At 42.0% G+C, this 23597-nt stretch overlaps 1 protein-coding gene across 8 annotated transcripts in view; it reads right to left on the bottom strand.

The window, feature by feature from the left end:
• LOC100654722 (zinc finger protein 18-like) overlaps positions 1–23597 on the bottom strand; it is a 60814-nt gene that overhangs the window by 24020 nt on the left and 13197 nt on the right. For 6 of the 8 annotated variants that reach the window (XR_010318456.1, XM_064271792.1, XM_064271793.1 and 3 more), the window contains exons 5-6: positions 12702–12786; positions 5199–5966 (exon numbers count right to left, since the gene is read on the bottom strand). Coding sequence is in view for 7 of the 8 variants with exons in the window: in XM_064271792.1 (XP_064127862.1) it covers positions 5199–5966; positions 12702–12786 (853 nt within the window). In the remaining variant the exon portion in view is untranslated. Of the gene's footprint in view, positions 1–7; positions 5967–12701; positions 12787–23597 lie in introns of those variants that run through there. The other 2 variants (XM_064271795.1, XM_023556474.2) reach the window with 2 other exon arrangements.

Consider the following 23597-nt stretch of genomic DNA (forward strand, 5'->3'; position numbering starts at 1 on the left):
TAACAGAAACAAAGGGAAACCTCCTTCACTTCAAATCAATTTTATAGAACATAAACCAAACTCTGTCCATAGCACGAGTGGCTCAGAGCCACTTGGACACAGGCAAGTAATTTGTGAATGATTCTGGAGCAGCATTTTCCCAAAGTATATTCCCTAAAACCCTAGTACCATGGCAGAATTAACAGGTTCGAAAGAAAAGGGTCCTGTGGTCAAATAAGTTTGAGAAATCCTAAGATAAACAAAGTTGGCCCAGTTTTATTACTGCTGTAGCTTCTCCTTGTCATCAACGGTAGTATGCACTGTCTGGCTGCAACTACAGGGTATGGAAAGCACTATTTCCCAAGATGATTAGACCAACAAACCCTTTTCTTCCTCAAAACATTTCTCAGAACTAAAACCAAACCAAAAACCAAACTCATTGCCATCAAGTAAATTCCAACTCATAGCAACCCCACAGGACACAGCAGAACTGCCCACAGGATTTCCAACAAGCAGCTGGTGGATTCAAACTGCCAACCTTTTGGTTAGCAGCCAAGCTCTTAACTACTGTACCATCAGGGTTCCTTTTCAGGACTAGTGGTGGCGGAGGGGGGCAGGGGGTGGAATGCCCTAGATAGGCCTGTTGAGATGTCTCAAAAGCCATAGAAAGGCCCCATCTAGAAAGCTACAGAATGGCCAGGTTCCTATTACCTGAAGAAAGATAAAACGTAGTGCCTTTGCTCAAGAAGTCAAAGTGCTCTAGACGGAGGATGAGCTCACATATGAAAATGAAGAGGCAGAAACAGGATGTAATCAAAGCCTTAAAATCTAAAGCATTTGCTGACAGGGGCTACGTCTTACTCATCTTTAAATCCCCAGCAACTAGCAAGGCATCTGGCAAACAGCTGCATTCAATATGTTTATGAAATGAATGAATTAAAAAACAAAACTAGGAGAGACTCAAGCTCCAAAGGGGTTAATCTATGTATGATAAATAGCAGCTTTTAGAACTCTGCTTCAAGAAGTGATTTAGGCTGAATGAAAACAAAAATGTGCTTTCCACATACAAGATTCATTTCATCGTGTATTGTTTAGAGAACCTGGAAGGGGGTAGTTGCAAAGGCATCCAAGGCCATCCCAGTCTCTCCTCTCTTGGGTCTTCTGACAGAAGCAAGGCTGGCTGGATGAGCTCTGGGTCATGTTCTTGTCCACAGGTTGGGATCATTACAGAGGCAAAACTGAAGGACCTGACATCCCTCATGCCTGTGATGTTCATCAAGGTCATCCCCACGGATAAGCAGGACTGCCGCAGTGTCTATTCCCGTCTTTGTACAAGACTTGTCAGAGCAGAGCAATCTATGTGTGGACTTTCATCCTGAAAACTAAGGACAGCCCATCCAAGTGGATTCCAGCTGGAGTACCCTTGCTTCTCCAGATCTAGCTTCCTGCAAATCCACTGAGAAAGCAAGAAAAGAGGCTGAGCTGGAAGCTACCCAAAGGGACAGATGGGTAAGGGTTGACCACCAATATTCAGAAAGATAGGCAACTACAGCCTCACAATTTTGTAGAATTCCTCTAGGGAATTTGGGAGAAATGTCTAACAGTGAAACCCTGAGCTGGAGAAGTGTGGGTCCAGGGATTAGGGGAGAATTTCATAATATTGAACTTTTGCTAATAAAGTGATTTATTCTTCAACTGTCTGGTCTGGTCTTTGACAGTTGCAATCATAAATGATCACGGAGGAACCCAGAGAAATCTGATGCAACCTCTCGAGTCCTGACCTCGTTACAAAGCACTATACACGATGATCTAGCTCCGGACTCGTCCCCGTGGTCCTTGGAATCCCGAGCTCGTTACAAAGCACTATACACAATGTTCTAGCTCCCGACTAGTCCCCCCGGTCCTTGAAGTCCTGACCTTGTTACAAAGCACTATACACAATGTTCTAGCTCCCGACTAGTCCCCCCGGTCCTTGGAGTCCTGACCTTGTTACAAAGCACTATACACAATGTTCTAGCTCCTGACTAGTCCCTGTGGTCCTTGGAGTCCTGACCTCGTTACAAAGCACTATACATAATGTTCTAGCTCCCAACACAATGTTCTAGCTCCCGATTTGTCCCCATGGTCCTTCGACCAGGAGCATTAGCATCAGCCTCTGAATCAGAATCTGTATTTTAACCAGCTCCCCAGGTGATCTGTGTGTACAGTTGAGAAGCCTACACTAGATTACGAGTTGGCAAACTTTTTTCGTAAAGGGCCAAGAGCAATTTTTTTTTTTTTTGGCTTTGCAGCCATATAATCCCTGTAGCAACTACTCAGTATTTCCCCTGTAGCCCCAAAGCAGCCATGGACAATATGTGAACAAATGAGTGTGGCCGTGTTCCAATAAAACTTTATTTACAAAAACTGGTTGCATTTAGCTGACACCAGCTCTAGGGGATTAAAGAGAAGTATACACAATGTGATATTTACCGTTCATTAATTTACACATTGATTCAATAAATTTTTAATCTAACACCTACTATCTGCTGAGGATACAGCCGTGAAGGAGGCAGGTTGTTTCCCTGCATCTGTCATCTTTCAGATCATTTAAGTGGGACCCAGGAAGAAATCTTCCCTCAAAAGCTTTTTAACCTGTTTGCCAAATTTTCTTCTTGGAACAGTCAAAAGGGTTCCACAACTTTAACAAGCTACAAAGAGCTTTGTGGGCAGGATTGTTTGTTTAGAAATACCTGGGAGGGCCCAATGTTCCTTCCAGCATCATTATCCCCTCATATCCCTATAGAGACTTACTTGTGAATCAATTACTATTGTATGAGAGCCCCAAAATTGAAGTGTTTGAACCTGTTAAATGTGGTCTAGGTCCAGACTCCATTTCCATTAAGACCCTGATTTCTGCTTTAAGAATGCAGCTGCTGACCTGAGTAACTTTCCACTCTATCTTGCTGAACAAGATTTTCTCACATGGTCCAGGAAACACGTTCACTGCCGTTAAGCTAAGGATGTGAAGAGAATGGTCCTGAAGAGGGCCTGGATGCAAGTCCTTATCGAAAATCCCCGACAGAAGCCACTCTCAAGAAATCTTTGCTAAAGATACTATTTTAACAGAATACTCTCAGGAAAAGTATGTCCAGTGATCGTTTTGCGACCACCCTGTGAAAACCTCTTTTGTCACATATTTCTGATATTATCCCACGTAACCAATCTAAGAAGCACGCATGTATATTTCAAACCAATCATATTAAGATGCCTGCTTCAAATGGTCCCGCACCTTACTTCCCTAAATGCATAAAAACCAATCAGAAAAACTGTATTGTAAATTCCTGGTTTCACTGTATAAACACAGCTGTAGCTTTGTAATTCTTTAGAACAAGAGATTTCACGTTGTGATTTCTGACATGTCCCCAGTGCGAACTAATTTAGAACGTTCAATAAATTTCTTTGGTTTTATTTTTAAAGAGTATGAGTCTTTATTCTTTGACACTATTTAGAGCAGTGGCTCTAAAACTTGAGCAGGCATCACAGTCCCCTGGAGGGCTTCCTAAAACAAAGATTGCTGGGCCCCACCTCTCAGAATTTCTGATTCATTAAGTCTCCGGTTCAATGAGTCTACCAAGCTGCAGATGCTGCCAGTCTGGGACCCCCCCCCCCAAACTGAGAAACCCTGATTTAAAGCATCAAATCCTGCCATCCTACAAATCTTTGCCATGAAGAATATAGAATTCAACGCCAACTCCTCCATATTTTCCCTGCTTTCAGCCTGGGAGTTCCAACACCCATTTAAGTGAAGACTTCTCGGTCATCTTAAGGCTATAAGGGAGTTACCAGATTTATCACGGAAATCAGGGACTCCAACTTTGAGTTTTGTCCCTGCTCTCCCATTAACCAGTAACTTACATCCCATTGTTTGTCAACATCTTGCAGTTTCCTGCTTTTAAGTTAATCTGTTTTCAGAGATAGTTCTGTCTTGTTCATTAGCATCTTCCTTCCAGATCCTCACCTGGAACAGTACAACATGGGCAGGTACAATGAGGACAAAATGAAAGGGAGGTGGAAGTCTCACTATACATGAGCAAGATGACATTTTTCAGCATGTTATCTATGGAAGCCTAGGTCATTTGTACAGGTTAGATATATGTGTCAATAAACCTCTAGATAGCACTACAAACTGCTATTTTCCTAACACCTTCAGTCAAAATGAGGTAATAATTTTAAAGCACAGAGCACTTTGGCACAAATGATCATCTAACTGAGATGTGAGAACAAAGAGGGGCAAACTGAGGGGCACCAGCAAGTGGGCACCAAAGAGAGGTTGACCCGATACCACAGTGCCTTGCACTGGCCAAGCTCTCACAACCTGGTCTTTAGGTAGGCACGGTCGTATCACCTGGAAACCCTGGCGGCGTAGTGGTAAGTGCTATGGCTGCTAACCAAAGGGTCGGCAGTTCGAATCTGCCAGGCGCTCCTTGGAAACTCTACGGGGCAGTTCTACTCTGGCCTATAGGGTCGAAATCGACTCAACGGCACTGGGTTTGGTTTTGGTCATATCACTGTTCCGTTCTATTCTAAACTTGACAGTTCTGTATGGACTCAACTAGGAGCTCAACTACCATTTGGGATCCTTCCGTGAGAACATGTATGTTGAGTGACAGTCAAAACACAGTAAACACTTCAGACACAAATGAGATGGGGAGTGACTCTACTAGGTTAATTAAAACAAGGACACTTCAGGTTCATTTTTCACCTGTACATGAACCATCTAGTTCTCTATGTCTGCTTGCTCTAATGTATCAGGAAGACACGTTCTGGAATTCCAGCTCTAAACGGTTGATCAGAAGTTCTTCCCATGAACAGTAATTACAGTTGCTCTCTTAAACTCTTCCCAGATGATGCTTCTAAATGTCAATCTCCAAATGAGACCTTTTTCCCCAAGGGGTCTAAGAGAAGACTCTGAACAAGGCAATGAGCTGAAAGATGAAGACTTTTTTTTCTCCTGATACAGAAGCAAGAAATTAAGTTGGCATGGAATCCAGTCCAGGAGCCCAATCTATCCTCCAATTTCAAAACCATCTACAGGTTCTCCCATCTCTAATCCATGAAAATAGACCAGGGATATGAGATGCAATTCCTGCAGATGATTCCAAAAGCTACACATATTTTAATTGGACTGAGAGATAGAAATGGGCTACAAGAATCCTGCTATTGAAAGGGTTTCTTACCCAAGTGGGATCTTTGATGTTTATCGAGGCTCGAGATCCAGCTGAAGGTTTTCCCACAGCGGGAGCATTTATAAGGTTTCTCTCCCGTGTGGACCCTCTGATGTCTATTAAAGTTTGACCTGTAAATGAAACTTTTCTCACAGATGAGACATTTATATGGTTTCTCTCCCGTGTGAATTTTCTCATGATGGCGCAATACGAAGAAGTCGCTGAAGCCTTTCCCACAGTAATCGCACTTGCAAGGCTTCTCTCCTGAGTGGATTCTCTGATGCTTCACAAAGTCTGAACTACACAGAAAGGCTTTTTTGCAGGTGGCACACTGAAAGTACGTCTCTCCAGTGTGAGTCCTTTGGTGAAACACAAGCTGAGAATTCCTGTAAAAGGTTTTTCCACACTCTCTGCAGGTAGGGAGCTTCTGGGCCATGGGGGGTCTCAGCTGACCTTTCTGGGGGGCCTCTGGCTTCTCCTCGACCCACAGCACAGACAGGTCTCCTGAGTGAGAATCTGACAAATGCTGGCCTGGCTGCTTCCCAGAACTCTTTTCCTGAGGAGAGAGCTGTTCCCCTCTCCCTTCTCCTTGGAGGTTTCCCTGCGCCTCACGTAGATGCTCTCCTTCTCCAAAGTGTCTTGGCTCATCCTCACTGAAGAAGCCACTCGAGGAGGCCTGAGAAGGGACCTCTCCTGAGATGTAACGGGGGGCATCTGGAGGTTCCTGATCCCTATAATTTTCCAAGTTTAAGTTCTCTTTGTTATTCTCCTGCCTATCTCCTGAAAACAGAAAAAAGAAATTTTCAAACAGTTCAGTTAATTTTATGCCCTGTTTTCTAACTAATATGCCAAAGAAAGGAGTATCATAAAACATGGATTCTTTCTACTACGAGGGCATCAGTGAGCAAAGAAAAACAGTATCATCCAGCCTGGCACTATACCTTGCATGCCCTGTGTTCAAGGATAGTGGTTCAGCTCTGGAGCTGAGAATTTCTGAATAGCAAAGCAGGGCTCATAGGGGGCTTTTTTGACCCCTCTACAAATAAGTAGCATAGATTTCTTAAGGCCTGAAAAAAACAACTCTATTTTGAGAGTACTATTTTTTAAAAGGATCGATTATATGTAAAGGAGAAATGCCACTGAACAATTTTTGAAGGAAGAAAAATATACAGAAGAAAACCAAAATCAACCTCAATCATACTACCCAGAGGTAACAATTATTAGCGAAAATTTGCTTCCAGTTTTTTTTAATCTATACGTACATGTTCTTTTCCTCCACATAACTGGTATCACATTGTATATACAGTTCTGTATCAAGCTTTGTATGATTACATAGTAAATTATGCCATTGATCAATTTTACATTAATTCTCCCATTCACAAGTAATCCAAAAATTCAGGAAATGCAGTAACATGTCATTTTACTGTGGTTTTACTACAGTGGGAACCCTGGAGGCACAGTAGTTAAGAGCTCGTCTCCTAACCAAGAGGTGGGAAGTTCTAATCCAGCAGCCGTTCCCTGAAAATCCTAAGGTGCAATTCTACTCTATCCTATACACTAAGAGTCAGAATTGACCCAACAGCAATGGGTTTGGTTTTGGTTACTGCAGTGAGGCTAGAGTGTAAAAGTGAATCCCTTGGTCTGTGCTTGAATTTAGCAACTATATATCATTTAACAACACCCAGGAACAGTTAAAATTTTGTTTTTCTCATCGTAACTCAGGTTTTGGGTTAACATCACTACACAATGACGCATACTTTACATTTTTATTTTGGTGGCAGAACTCATTTTCATACTTGTGTATATTCCTTTATTTCTGTAGACCTAAAGAAGGAATTTACCTTTTTCTTTCATGTATCAGTGTCTTTCAAAGCCAAAATTACTTGCTTGAGAGCTAGGCCCAAACTTGCTAATTCACAAATTCCTTTCAAATAGCAAAGGTACTTTCTAAGGGTTTAGAAATTATTTTTGAGGGTTGAATAATGGTGCATTATAGAAATGTACAAGCTAAGAATTCTCCTACTGCAGAAAACTAAGTTATTTATTCTGCTTTTGCTATTATAAACAATGCTGTAATAAGCAATTTTTCTTCATTAAGTTTTTATCCACATTTAGACCAATACCTTAAGAAAGGTTCCTTACAACACACAATACAGGGAAGTCATCACAACTGAACTAAACCAAAAGCTAAGAAGTTTCCTGAATACAACCAAACACTTCAAAGGACAGAGTAGCAGGGGCAGGGGTCTGGGGACCATGGTTTCAGCGGACATCTAGGTCAACTGGCATAACAAAGTGTACTAAGAAAACATTCTGCATCCCACTTTGAAGAGTGGTGTCTGGGTCTTAAAAGCTTGCAAGTGGCCATCTAAGATGCATCAATTGGTCCGAAGCTACCTGGAGCAAAGAATGAAAAACACCAAAGACACAAGGAAAATGTGAGCCCGAGAGACAGAAAGGGCCACATAAACCAGAGAGTCCATCAACCTGAGATGAGAAAAACTAGACAGTGCCCAGCTACCACCAATGACTGCCCTGACAGGGAACACAACAGAGAGTCCCTGATGGAGCAGGAGAAAAGTGGGGTACAGAGCTCAAATTCTAATAAAAAGACCAGACTTAATGGTGTGACTGAGACTGGAGGGACCCCAGAGGACTAGGCCCCCAGACTCTCTGTTAGCCCAAACTAAAACCATTCCCGAAGCTAATTCTTCAGACGAAGATTAGACTGGACTATAAGACATAAAACGATACTTGTGAGGGGTATGCTTCCTAGCTCAAGTAAACACATGAGACTAAGTGGGCAGCTCCTGTTCAGAGGCGAGATGAGAAGGTAGAGGGGGACAGGAGCTGGTTGAATGGACACGGGAAATACAGGGTGGAGAAGAGGCATGTGCTGTCACGTTACAGGGAAAGCAACTAGAGTCACATAACAATGTATGTGTAAGTTTTTGTATGAGAAACTTACTTGAATTGTAAACTTTCACTTAAAGCACAATAAAGAAAAAAAAAAAGGTTCCTTCGAATAGAATTAACATATCAACACACATGAATGTTAAGGCTCTTGGTACCAGTTACCATTTCCCATCAAGTTGACTCCAACTCATGGTGCTCCATCTTTGTCAGAGTAAAGCTGTGCTCCAGAGAGTTTTCAATAGCTGATTTTTTCTGAATTAGATCTCCACACCTTTCTTCTGAGGCACCTCTATGTGGACTTGAACCTCCAACCTTTCAGAAAGCAGCTGAGTGCATTTACAAGTCCCACCATCCAAGAACTAAAGCTCTTGATACCTACTACCAAAACAATTTCCTGAGCAACTTTGCAATCTTCTGGCATACGTGTTCAATACTTAAGTATTGAGTGTTTTTAAATACTTGCCATACATCAAAAAACAAACCCACTGCCGTACAGTCTATCCCAACTCATAGCAACCCTATAGAACAAAGCAAAACTGCCCCACAGGGTTTCCAGAGACTGGTTGGTGGATTCAAACTGTTTACCTCTTGGTTAGCAGCTGCATGTTTAGCCACTGCACCATCAGGACTCCCATTTGCCAAATATTTGAAAAATGTTTTTTTCATTGCTTTAAATTTCCATTCTTTACTTATTAAAGGATGAAACTATTATTCATATTTATGAATTACATTTCATCCTCCAAAGCTGCTGTTCCTTTTTCACTGGGAAAGTCATTTTTTATCAACTTACATTAACTCTTTCTATATTTCCATGCACAGTAGTTGTGACTTTTTTCTTTTTAAATATAGTCAAGTTCATTAATCTTTTCCTTAACTATTTCTTCCATGGTTTTTATATTTAAATACTTGTATTTTTATATTTAAATTTTATATACTAACTTTTCCCCACTCAGACACCAATTAAATACACACTCATTTTCTTCTTTACTATTATTTTATTTTCATACTTTATTTCTTTTTAATCTATTTTCATCTTATTTTGGTATGCTGCTGTTGTTGTTGGATGCTGTCGAGTTGATTCCAACCCATAGCGATCCCATATGTCACAGTAAAACTGTCCCATATGGTTTCTTGGCTTGTAAAATTTTCAATAGCAGATCTCCAGGTCTTTCTTCCTTGGAGTCGCTGGGTGGGTCTGAACTGCCAACATTTAGGTTAGGAGCTCAGTGCTTAACTGGTGCACCACCAGGGCTCATTTTGGTATATGATATACATAAATCTAATCCCATTTGGTTTCCCACAGTATTCCCACTCAGCTCATTCAACAAGGACTAGTCCCCATTGATTTGTGTTGCTTCTTCCTTCATCATATATAAAGTTCTTATATAGACCAACTTCTCTTCCTGTTGTTGTTGTTGTTAGGTGCCACTGAGTCACTTCTGACTCTTAGAGACCCTATTTACAAAAGAACTGAACACTGGCCAGTTATACGCCATCCTCACAACTACTGTTTTACTTGAGCCAATTGTTATAGCTACTGTATCAATTCATCTTGTTGACCCTCTACTTTACCCAGCATGACGTCCTTCTCCAGGGACTGGTCCCTCCAAATAAAGTGTCTAAAGTATTTTAGATATAATCTCTCCATCCTTGTTTCTAAGGAGCATTCTGGCTGTACCTCTTTCAAGACAGCTTTGTTCTTTCTGTCAGTCCATGGTATTTATAGTCAATATTCTTTACAAACACCACAATTCAAAGGCATCAATTTTTCTTTGGTCTTCCTTATTCATTGTCCAGCTTTCACATGCATATGAGGCAACTGAAAACACCATCCCCAGTAAAGCACACCTTAGTTCTTAAAGTGACATCTTTGCTTTTTAACACTTAAAGACGACTTTTGTAACAGATTTGATCGAAGCAATGCTGCTTCCATGGGCATTGATTGTGGATCCAAGTAAAATGAAATCCTTTATAACTTCAATATTTTCTCCATTTATCATGATGTTGCTTTTAGTCCAGTTGTGAGGATTTTTGTTTTCTTTATGTTAAGGCGTAATCCATACCGAAGGCTGTACTTTGATTTTTATCAGTAAGTGCTTTTCACTTGCAGGAAGCAAAGTTGTGTCATCTACATATTGCCAGTTGTTAAAGAGGCTTCTTCCAATCCTGACGTCCCATTCTTCTTCACATAGACCAGGTTCTCGGATTATTTGCTCAGCACACAGATTAAATGAGTATGATGAAAAGATACAACCCTGGCCCACAAGATTGTTTCCAGATTTTAAACCACACAGTATCCCCTTGTTCTGTTAGAATAACTGCCTCTTGGTCTAAGTGCAGGTTCCTCATGAGCACAATTAACTGTTCTGCAATTCCCATTCTTCCCAATGTTATCCATAATTTGTTATGATCCATACCGTCGAATGCGTTGCACAGTCAATAAAACACAGGTAAACATCTTTCTGGTATTCTCTCCTTTCAGCCAAGATCCATCTGACGTCATTAATGATATCCCTCATTTCTCTTCTGAATCCGGCTTGAATTTCTGGCAGTTCTCTGTCAATGTACTGCTGCAACCACTTCTGAATTATCTTCAGCACAATTTTACTCTTCCTTCAGTACCATCGGTTCTTGATCATTCTACCTCCTCATATGGCTGAATGTCCACTAATTCTTTTCGGTACAGTGACTTTGTGTATTCCTTCCATTTCCTTTTGATGCTCCTGGAGTCGCTTAACATTTACACCGTAAAATCCTTCAGTATTGCAACTTGAGGCTTGAAGTTTTTCTTCAGAATGCTAAGTGAGTTCTTCCTTTTGATCCTCCATGTCTTTGCACATTTCATTATAATATTCTACTTTGCCACCACAGTACGACAAACTGACAGACATGTGGTGGCTTCTCTTTCTAGGGTCCCTTTTCTGTTCCACTGCACTGTGCAGCTATTTTTACATCAATGTCACACTATTTTAACGATCTGGCCTTTACAGTACAACAACCAACAACCACTTGCTGTTGCGTCAACTCCATTCAAGTTGATCCTACGTGTGTCGGAACAGAATTGAGCTCCACAGGGTGTTCAACGGCTGATTTTTCTGAAGTACATCACCAGGCCTTTCTTCCGTGGTACCTCTGGAGGGACTTGAACGGCCAGCCTTTTAGTTAGCAACCAATATATATGTTTGACAGGTTGTAAATAATTGCAATGTTTTAGAAAGAGTATAAAAGACAACGGGTGTCTGGTATTTTACAGTGAAACAAGTTCAGGTTTCTTCTTACCCAGTCTTAAAATGTATGATTTACATAAAGTATTTATTGTTGCTATTGCTTAATGAAAGTTAGGTGCACAGAAATTAGCTAAACCACTTTTTCTATTGGTTTGTTTTGTTTTATTTTGTGGCAGGTGAGCTGGTTACTATTCATTATAACCAGAACAAGAAAAGTCTAGGTGCTCTGAACCTTCTTGCCAGTAAGGATAATGAGAGCTGTTACATAATCTTTCTTTTCATGGGATTCTACCCATGTTTGGATTGGTCTCAATTTGTACCGATCTTAATTCTCACCGAGAGAAAATTATTACAACAGTTTTACAGACAAGACTGAAGAGAACAGATCTGATGTGTCCTCATTCTTCCATCGTTAATTATATGTGTCAACAGCCCTATAACAAGAGACAAGAAGACCCAACCTCAGTATTCCAACTGAACTGACCCAACCATGCCTAGTTATGACCAATGGAATAGAAACCAAAGCCCTACCACCTCCACCACCACGCCCAACTTAACCAGGAGAGGTCAGAAACAGCTCAGGACAAATGGAAAATCACTCGCCTATGCAGGGAGGCATTGGGATCTTCTCACTGGCATGAAGGTAAAGTCCTGCCAGCTCCTGCCCATGCTCTACTGAATTAGCAAGGTCAAGTTTAGGGCTGGAAATATCTGGCAGAGAGAGAGATAAGTGTGTGGGCCTGCGTGAGCGGAAAGGACTGGGGGCCTTTGCTGTGTCTCTCCAAGGAGCATCCTAACCAAACATGAAGACCACTTCAGGAAACTCAACTTAGAAGGATGTGTGGGACTTGTCAGAGGCTACTACTCACAAGATTACCAGGAAATATGTCGAAAACTGGAAAAGGGAGAGTCTGAGCAGGTAGACTGAAGGGCCTGCAGACCACCTGGGAGGCTGGGACAAGGGTCATGACCGAGGCTGCAACCATGTTTGCAGGAGGCATTGTGGTTTAGTGGAAAGAGCATGGACTCAAAGCAAGCTACACTGAGTTCCATCCTGACTCAGCACTTACAAGGGATAGAACAGGGAGCCAGTGTCTCGGTCTGACACTCTCATCGTGTTTTAATTGGGATACCATCACCCATTTCCAGGACTGCTGTGGAGATTAGAGGAGTTGCTGTATGTAACGCACCACTAGAGCCCCAGGCATCCAATGCAAGGAAGTTCTTACTACAGCTCTGCCAGCTCCAACTCACCCCAGTTCCCAACTGTGTCACTAATGATTTCCTCACGCTGAGAACATCAGGTGGAATGTGTGTCTCTAAAAGAACACAGACACTGCCTAAGGGCTTCGCAGTCCCTCCATGTCCTCACCTCCTGAGACCATTTTCCCATAGGTCTCCAGCATGAGATCCCAGTAGTGTTCCTTTTGAGTAGAATCCAGGTGCCTCCACTGCTCCTGGAAAAAAATACAAATTTGTGACCATAAACATGGCTCCAAACAAAGGGTTTGAACCCTACCTTCCCTGTCCATAGTAAAACTGAGAAGGAAGGAACGTGTCTTAGGATCCTGGGCATCAAAAGATTTGAAAAATCATGGAAGAGGGATTCAAGGGAAGAAGAGGCCAAGAGGGAAACAACAGTCCCTACTTCAGTATTTCTTTCTCTGGTTAAAAAACGTTTAGGTTTTAAGTTGTGTGTGTGTGTTTCAAATTGTATACATTTAAGGGTACATCCTTCCTGTTGAATGGAGAATATTTCAGAAGGCAGGAGCCTTTTCCACACTCTTTTAACCCTCAAGTACTTATAGTAGGAGCCTGATATTCCCAATATGTAACTCAAATTCAAGGGGGAAAAGAAAAAAAGAGAAAAAGCAATTTGTTGAAAAGTACAAATCAGCAAAAAGAAGAATAATTGAGCCGACTGAGTTATAAGCCTCACGATGAAACAAAGACTGATGGATTCAGAGAAAGAGCCATACACTCTGAAATGCCCAATAATTCTGGTCTAACATTCAATCAGTAGCTGCTTTCTCAAAGAGAAGGTATCCCTTAGTTACCCCCTCAAGGAAACTTCTTTTACTCTGGAACTAGAGACTCAAAACAGCAGATACCAGTGGGACAGAGTCTACTTTTATGAATCTAAATTTCAGCCTCCCCACCAAAAAGCCAGTTCGTTAGACACTCAGGTTGTCCAGCAGAGTGATGAGCAGCACCTTCTTTGGAGTCAGACAGACATACTGGGTCCCACGTCCCAGCTCTGCCACCTTCTAGCTGTGTGACCTTGAGCAAGTTGCTTAACTTTTCTGAGCTTTAGCCCTCACCCCATAACAATCCTGAACTAAAAAAAAATCAGGTTTGATAGAAATAATGCAAGCATCACCTGCTCTCATGCACGCTGTACTTTTTATTCATAGCATTCGTCACAGCTTACTATGTATCCATCTAGAGATATATAAACACACATACAATTATTTGATTAATATTTGCCTCCACTAGCATGTAAGGTCCATGAGAAAAGGACTCTGTCATTCTCTCCACTGTACTTCCCAACTCCCCAAGACCCTACCTAGGACAAGTAGGCACTCATTTTACATCATCTGGGTGAAATAAAGCGATTAGTAAATAAATCCTCAGTATTATATATAAATGTAAATATATATAATTACTACTATAATATGGCACATTTGGCATTTCTCAAGCTGAAAGAACTGAAGAAAAAAATTCAAGCCTCGAGTTGCAATACTGAAGGACTCTGTGGGCAAAATACTGAATGACGCAGTAAGCATCAAAAGAAGATGGAAAGAATACACACAGTCACTGTGCCAAAAGAACTGGTCGATGTTCAATCATTTCAGGAGGTAGCATATGATCAAGAACTGATGGTACTGAAGGAAGAGGTCAAAGCTGCATTGAAGGCTATGGTGAAAAACAAGGCCCCAGGAATTGATGGAATACCAATTGAGATGTTTCAACAAACAGAGGCAGTGCTGGAGGTGCTTGCTTGCCTATGCCAAGAAATTTGAAGACAGCTACCCAGCCAACTGATTTCAAGAGATCCATATTTGTGCCGATTCAAAAGAAAGGTGATCCAACAGAACATGGAAATTATTGAACAATATCATTAATATCACAAAAAAAAACCCCACCAATATCACACGCAAGCAAAATTTTGCTGAAGATCATTCAAAAATGGCTGCAGCGGTACATCAACACGGAACTGGAAGAAATTCAAGTCGGATTCAGAAGAGGATGTGGAATGAGGGGTATCATTGCTGACGTCAGATAGATCTTGGCTGAAAGCAATGACTGTGAGGATGGTTCAGGACCAGGACCAGGACCAGGACCAGTGTTTCATTCTTTTGTACACAGGGTCACTCTGATTAGGAACCAACCCTGCAGCACCTGACAACAACAATCTAATTTTCGTGTGTCATGATATATTATTATTTTAACTTTTTGTTATTAAATAATATAAAGATATTATTAATTTTTTTCAACCATGAATATGTATAAAAACCACCATTAGGTCACAGGTCATAGAAAAAGAGGCAGCTGGCCAAATTTAGCCTGCGAAGCACAGTTTGCTTCTTCGATATCCAGTGTCTTACAGATAAAACAGCAAAAGGACATAAATCCTATATATTCAAATAAGAATTAAGAATGCAAACTCTGTTACAATGTTTGAAGACCAAAGGGAACCCACGTTCTCACTAGAGGGCAGATTATCAAAGGGGCAAGGAGAAAGGAATAGAGACCACTGTACACAGTGAGTCTCTTAAACTGAGTGAGTATAGCTCATGCCAATTCCATTTGAGTGTTTCCCTTTTTAAAACCACCTCAAACTCCTTAACTCTCGCAATGCATACTAAATTTTCCTAGCAGTTTCTCTGCCCTGTTTTCATCACAAGAGGTTGAAATGAGTCATTCCATCAGTAAGACCTTGATTTTGACAAGCTATATAGTACAGAGTATTTTATACGCATGCTATTAAATGTCTCAAAGAATGGAAATTAAATCAAGTTTGTCCAATTAAGGGAAGAAAGTAGATGAAAGCTTTCATGCTAATCCTTTTTTCTTTTTTTTTCTAATCCTTTTAAATGATTAAATCTAATTAGTGTGAAACTTTCAGTAGATCATTGGCTGGACTAGTGCTGTCAAACCACGAAGGCCAGAAATTTGTTGGAAACTTGGCGTGAGCTTCCTCCAGATGCAGCAGTTCAAGGAAGGGCGGCAGCGCCAATGACAGTGGAATGATAATTCCCAGCACTCTGTTCAGTCACAGACCATGTGCTAAACCATCTCTCTGAGGACCTCACCCAAGTCCACAAGGAGGTGGGATGGAGAGCATAGCCCCAACGGCCTTTTTCAACTCTTAACATTTCTGAGATGCTAAGCGTTAGTTATGGAGGAATGAAGAAGCATAGGGTATGGGGAGCCTCTGTATGATTCTGGATTCAGCCTTAATACCTACTTAAAGAGTTGGTCTGGAAACGTGAAAGTGCTTTTTGACACCCATAAAATTCTTACGTCATATCCAGTGCTTTCAAGTTTTTAGCTATACCAATGCTTCCTTCATTTTTGCCTCTCAATCTTACCTCTCTCACTGAAAAAAACTTAATGTCACTTATGGATGAGCCTCACAACTACCATGACACCTCACATTTTGTCTCTGTTTCTTTGCAGTTTTCTCCTTTCCTCCATTCTTACAGGAATCGTTCCATTCCTTCTTTCCATGGTCAACTCCATCTGAGGTAGATGCCCAACCCTGGTTCGAATTAGAATTTTGCCCTATCTCATTTCTTCTTTCAATTTCTGACTCTCCCTCTCTGCTTTCAAACATAACCAATTTTCTCCCTTCTAAAAATTTTTCAAGTCAGCTTTATTAGATTTGAATTGACAGTCAAGCAATACCCTAGAACCTTTTACCAGACAAAATTCTCCGAAGAATAAAATTCAGCTTTCACATCCTTACCACCCATATTTTTTTCCACATTTAAGAAATCTTTTGGAAACCCCAGAAACAATAAAACGAACACCCACGCGAACAACTTTGCAAACTAGAAACTTCTGGTGTGCACGTGCTAGAATTTCTTTATAATCCAGTTACGGAGTCAATCTGACTCATGGTGACCGCATACATGTCAGAGCAGAACTGTGCTCCACTGGATTTTCTTTTTAAATTTGACTGCACTTTAGGTGAAAGTTTACAGTGTAAATTAGTTTCTCATTCAAAAATTTACACACAAATTGTCTTATGACACTGGTTGCAATCCACACAATGCGTCCGCACTATCCCTCTTCCCACCCAGGCTGCCCATGTCCATTCGTCCAGTTTTCCTGTCCTTTACTGCCTTCTCATCTTTGTTGTTGGGCAGGTGTTGCCCATCTGATCTCGTAGATTTGACTGAACTAAGAAACATGTTTCTCATATGTGTTACTGTTTTTTTTTATAGGCCCGTCTCATCTTTGGCTAAAAGATGGACTATGGGAATGACTTCAGTTCCGAGGTCCCAGAGTGCCCAGGGGCCACGGTCCTGGGGGTTTCTCCTGTCTGTCAGACCAGGGAATTTGAATTTTCTTTCACATTTTTCTCCCCCTCTGTCCAAGACCCTCTATTATGAGATCCGTCAGAGCAGGCAGTGGTGGTAGCCACACGCCATCTATTTCTTCTGGGCTCAGGTTGGTGGAGGCTGGGGCTCACGTGGCCCACTAGCCTTTTGGACTAGATTTTCCATGCGTCATTGGTTTTCTTCATTCTCCTTTGCTCCAGACCAGACATGATCAATAGATGTATCTTAGATGCCTGCTCGCAAGCTTTAACGACCCCTGACGCTACTCACCAAAGTGGGATGTAGAACATTTTCTTAATGAACTATGTTATGCCAATTGGCTTAGATGTTGTCTGAAACCATGGTATCCGGCCCTCAGCCCCAGTAACTCAGTTCCTCAAGGTGGCTGGATGTGTCATGCAAGCTTCTGTGACTTCACCTTGACCCAGTTGTGCTGACTTCCCGTATATTGTGTTGTCTTTCCCTTCACCTAAGTTAACACTTGTCTACTATCTATCTAGTGACTTCCCCTTGCCACCCCGCCTTTCCCTTGTGACTATCAAAGTTTTTTTTTTTCTGTGTGTAAACCTTTTCTTGAATTTTTATAATAGTGGTCTAATATTTGCCCTTTCGTGATTGACTTATTTCACTCAGCATAATGCCCTCAGATTCAACCATGCTGTGAGATGTTTCTCAGATTCATCATTGTTCTTTATTGTTGCGTGGTATTCCACTGTGTGTATGTACCGTCCTTCACTTATCCATTCATGTGCTCAAGGGCACTTAGGTTGTTTCCATCTTTTTGTTATTGTGATTAATGCTGCAATGACCACAGGTGTGCATGTCTATTCGTGTGACAGCTCTTATTTCTGTAGTATATATTCCTAGGAGTAGAATTGTTGGATTGCGTGCTATTTCTATTTCTAGCTTTTTAAGGAGATGGAGTGGCGCGATGGATTGCTCTTGTGTAGCCTTTCTTGCCATGGTCTCATAAATCACTTGGGTGGGACTATGTAAATAAGGTAATTGGGGCCTGCCAACGGGGGTTGGTCAATTTTGCCATCCTAGTAGGCTTAAAAGAGAGTCAATTCCAGAGCAGGAAGAGAATCTTACCACCACCGAAGAAGAAGAGCCAGGAACAGAGTGTGTGTCCTTTGAACAGGGATCCCTGCAATGAGAAGCTCCTGGAACCAGGAGACTGAGAGAGACAAAGACAGAGCTGTAACACTAACTATAACAAGCAGCAGTAGTAGAGAAACGGCGGCAGGAGATGGTATGGTAGGCTTCGTGGCCCCTGGAGTGAGAAAGCTGAGTGCCTCTGGGCAGGAGTCATGTTGGTGGAATAGGGTTCCTCTGGACATTTGGTGGAACGAGATTTCCTGACCTAGAAATCTTGAGCTGAGCTAGAGCTGAGCACCTTCTGACAAGGCTTACTGGAGGAGTAGGGTACCTCGAGGCATTTATCTGTAGAGCTAAAAGAGCTTGCCTAATAGGGCAGAGGCCAAGGGGCCAGAGAGAAGTGTGCCTACAGGCTGAGAAAAGGCCATCCTGATGGAAGAACTATATCCTGAGTGTTCCTGAACCTGAACTGTAACCTGTTACTTCTATAATAAACCCATAATCATGAGTATTGTCTGTGAGTTCTGAGTGGCCACTGCAATGAATTGTCGAACTCTGCAGAAAAGTAAAGAGTGCCAAGGGAGGGATAGTTGATGTAAGAATTTGTAAAGATTGTGGGAAAAGGAGGTATGTTTGACCTCCACCTCCTAAGAATCCGCCTTGGGCTGTTTATCTTGATTCGCCTTCCCCCTTGTGAAGTTAGAGGAGGTCAGATGCCTCCGCCATGTCACTATTACAGTTGGTGTCAGAAGTGGGATTCGTTGCAGTGGCTCCAAACTCATGGAAGCATGGGACTTTGTAAGAGAAAGAACAAAGGGGCTTGGGAGGTGAAACCTTTCTTAGATGGTTACTTTGGTTGTTGTTACTTGTATGGCTGAAAGGAATGTTACGCTGCAGCTAGAGTGGCCTGGGACAAAAGCCAGGCCAGGCAAGTAGGATGACTGATAGGGGGCCAGGATCTTCTGCATCTACCCAGCCAGAGGCAAAAGGCCATATGCATATGACTGGGAAGATAGTTAAGGTGTGGAGGAGAGAAGATGCAACTGGAATGTTTTAAAAAGGGTTATGTGTTTAGGATGTTTAATTTAATGTACTTTGGATTTTGAATATTTTCCTACCTAGTGTTGTAAAATGGACCTGAATTTATGGTAGAAATGAATATTGGGTATTATAAATTACAGAGCATGCAACTCCACCTTCAGCCAATACTTGATTGGATACGCTAAAAGTGGAACTAGGATTTGCCTGAGGGAAAAACAAGCTGTTGATTTGAATGCAGTAGCCGTGTGTGTAGAGAGGGGACTTAGGTTGAAAACCTGATCCCCACCCAGAATTCCCATTTGAAAAGACATGCAGAACCACCAGGAACTGCTGAGAGAACAGGTCTGCATTTGAACAAAAGAACCATATGGAGGGAAAAAAAAAAGACTGTTTTGCTTTTTGTATTTCAGAGCAAGTGGCTTGCCTTTGGATGCATCAAGGAAAGAAAACTTAGTGCCCATCTGAACCCCCTCCCGGGACTGGAAGTTAAAGGGAGCTGGTAAGTAGACGGCTCAGTATGCTCACTTGTAGTGAACATCTGGGTCCACTCATGAGTGGAAGTGGGGGAATGAAGCAATGAAGAGACAGGCTGAGTTTGGACATGTTGCATTGGCATCTGCTGACCTAGCCCGTGGGGGCGAAGGATGAGACAAAGAGGAAGGGCTGGCTGGTCAGAAGTAAAGGGAGTTGTATGGACTCCTGAGTTTACAGGTGGATGCCTGCTGACTTCACCCAAGGGGGCAAGGGTTGAGAGAGAGAGAGAAGGGCTGGCTGGTCTGAAGTGCTGGGAGGTATGTGTGCACGCCCCTGCAGCTGGTACCCATTGTGACCTACCTTAGATAGTTAGAGATGATCTGACCAGAACCCAACCAAATGAAAAGAAAGATGTTTGACACCAAGAGCTGGTGTAGACTGCCGCAATTTGATGGCTTGTTCTGAACTGTGCTTTGATTATGGATGCAAACACTCAAAGTATCTGCAACTGGAACAAAAGATTCTTCAAGACCAAGGAACATGTTTGTCTTCTCAGAGTACTTGTTATATAAAAAAAAAAATTATAGGGACAAGCAATTAAAATATTGGCTATCTAAAATAGGGGGAGATAAAGGCATGAAGTGGCTGGCTTACATGATTTTGTGGGTGTTCTTACATTCAAAATGAGGGGGACATAAGAGGATCCCCATTGAAATAGTTTCCTCTCTTCCTGATGGGTCTGAGGAGAGAAGGTAGCGGAACATGCTGATACGATTATAGGATCCAATTGTGAGTGCTGATTGTTAACAGGGCTAACTGTGATTGCAAAACCCATAATTGTAGAAGCTGTTAAGTGTGAAAGAGTGGACTAAGTGGGAGGCACTGCTGGACTCAAGTACAGTGGCTGAACATAAAGTCTCTTAAAGGTTTTGCTATGTTGATACCTCGTAAGTCTCAGAGGACAGGAATAATCTCTCAGTTAAATTTTATCAGACACCAGAAATGGTGAAGCTGAAATGGCTTTTGGAGAATCTGACCAGATCAGATAGACACTTGCTGGAGGACTGAACGCTGGTACCTGAGTAACCTCATACTTAGGACTCTTTGCCCTACTAAAGGACTAACTGTTTTAAATATACTTATTTTTAATTTTTTGTAAATTATGAAAACTAACAGTATCTGGATAAGATAACCTTGTCACACACACTCTTCCTGGTGGGCCCGAAGGTGAAAATGGCAATTCTTTCACGAATCTTTTCGCTTTTTTTTTTTTTTAATCGTGCTTTAGATGAAGGTTTACAGAGCAAATTAGTCTCTCATTAAACAATTAATACACATACTGTTTTGTGACATCGGTTGCCAACTCCATGACATGTCAACGCTCTCCCCTTTTGGACCCTGAGTTCCCCGTTACCAGCTTTCCAGTCCCCTTTTGCCTTCTCATGCTTGCCCGTGGGCTGGTGTGCCCATTTAGTCTCATTTTGTTTTATAAGCCTATCTAATCTTTGGCTCAACGGTGAACCTCAGGAGTGAGTTCAGTACTATGTTAAAAGGGTGTCCAGTGGCCATATTCTCGGGGTTTCTTCAGTCTCTGTTAGACCATTAAGTCTGGTCTTTTGTGGGTGGACTTAGAATTTTGTTCTTCATTTTTCTCTTCTCTCCATGACCCTCTACTGTGATCCTGGTCACAGCAGTTAGTGGTGGTACCCGGGAACCATCTAGTTGTGCTAGACTACAGGACTAATTGCTAATGACTGTTTTGGACTGGTAAAATGATTTAAGAAGGGGAAGTTATTCTCTGTACGGATTGAATTGTGTCTCCCAAAAATGTGTGTCAACTTGGCTAGGCCATGATTCCCAGTATTGTTTGACAGTCCACGATTCTGGTCATCTGATGTGGTTTTCCTACGTGTTGTAAATCTTACTCTACAATGTTAATGAGATAGGATTAGAGGCAGTTACGTTAATGAGGCAGGACTCAATCTACAAGATTAGATCGTTATCTTGAGTTAACATCTTTTAAGATACAAAAAAGAGAAGTGAGCAGAGAGACAGAAGGACCTCATACCACCAAGAAAGAAGAGCCAGGAAAACACTGCATCCTTGGACCCGGGGTCCCTGCACTGAGAAACTCCTAGACCAGGAAACGAATGATGAAAACAACCTTTTCCCAGGAAGAAAAAGCCTTCTCTTGGAGCTGGTGCCCTGAATTTGGATTCTAGCCTCCTAAACTGTGAGAGAATAAATTTCTTTTTGTTAAAGCCATCCACTTGTGGTACTTACGTTATAGCAGCACTAGATAACTAAGGCAGAATTTGGTACCAGAAGAATGGGGTGCTTCTCTAATAGATACCTGAAAATGTGGAAGTGGTTTTGAAACTGTAAATGGGTAGAGGCTGGAAAAGTTTTAAAGTGCCTAATAGTAAAAGTCTAGATTGCCCTGAAGAGACTATTAATGGAATTATGAACATCAAAGACAATTCTGGTGAGGACTCAGAAGGAAGTGAATAGAGCTGCAACACCAGAAACACTGCAGATGGCAGGAGGCAGCAGCAAGGAAACGACAGCAGCAGAACCGGGAGAGCAGCAGAAGACAGCACTGGAGCTGACCCACGCAGCAAGAGAACTAGCGGCCTTTGCGCAGGAGGCTTCCTGGTGGAGTGGGGTGCCTCCATGCACTTATTGGTAGAGCTAGGCTTGCCGACCCATGAAGCAAGAGAGCTGAGTGCCTTCCAGCCAAGGTTTACCGGCAGAGTGGGATGCTTCCAGGTGCTTATCAGTAGAGCTAAAGAACTTTGTAACACTTGCCTAAGTAGGGCAGACGCTGACTGGCCCAAGGGCCCAAGGGCCTGAGAGGCCAAGGAACCAGGAAGCAAAAGCTGAAGAGACAAAAGATACATCAGTCTCAAAGCATAGGGCTATGACCTCTAGGATCTCAAAGGGTGAAGCCATGGTCTCTGGGGCTTCAGAGGTGGGGCCACAGGCTCCTAGGCAAAGATGTCACTTTGAGGACTACAGTGAGCCTGACCCAATCCATAATATTTTCAATTGTCTCAAGTGCATGCAAAAACTGGACAATGAATAAGGAAGGCTGAAGAATTGATGCCTCCGAATTATGGAGTTGATGAAGAATACTGAATACACCATGTACTGCCAGAAGAACAAACAAATCTGTCTTAGAAGTACAGCCAGAATGCTCCTTAGAAGCAAGGATGGCAAGATTTTTGTCTCATGTACTTTGGACATGTTATCGGGAGGGACCAGTCCCTGGGGAAGGACATCATGCCTGGTAAAGTAGATGGTCTGTGAAAAAGAGGAAGACCCTCAACAAGGTGGACTGACACAGTGGCTGCAACAATAGGCTCAAGTGTAACAACAATTGTGAGGATGGTGCAGGGCTGAGCACAGTGTTTTCTTCTGTTGTACACAGGGTTGTTAAAAGTCAGAACCAATTCGATGGCACCTAACAACAAGATCAGGTACTGTGAGACCTACCACTTCTTTCTCCTTCTTTAATAATGCTTTACTTATCTGGGGTGTCTTCACTTTCCATACAAAGCTGGTGACCAGATCCTCCACCTTGTTAAACAATGCTGTTGGTATTTGGATCGGGACTCTGTAATATCGATAGATTGCTTTGGGCAGCATCAATATTTTCACAACGTTGAATCTTGCTATCCAAGAGCATGTTATGTTTTTCCATTTATATGTCTCTTTTGGGTTCTTGGTGTAGTGTTTTGTAGTTTACTTTGTATGGATCTTTTACATCCCTGTTTAGATTTATTCCTACGTATTTTATCTTCTGGGGCACTGTTATAAATGGTATTGATTTCTTGGTTTCCTTTTTAAGTTCTCTTTGTTGGTGCAGAGGAATCCAACTGATTTTTGCATGTTAATCTGTATCCTGCTACTTCCTAAAACCTCCTATTAGTTCCAGTAGCTTTCTTGTGGATTCTTTGGGTTTTCTATTTATAAGACCATATCATCTACAAGTAGCAATAGTTTACTACTTCCTTACAAATTTGGATGCTCTTTATTTTCTTGAATTTCTTTTTCTTGCCTTATTGCTCCAGTGAGGACTTCCA

The sequence above is a fragment of the Loxodonta africana genome, chromosome 18 (assembly GCF_030014295.1).
Source record: "Loxodonta africana isolate mLoxAfr1 chromosome 18, mLoxAfr1.hap2, whole genome shotgun sequence".
Lineage (NCBI taxonomy): Eukaryota > Metazoa > Chordata > Mammalia > Proboscidea > Elephantidae > Loxodonta > Loxodonta africana.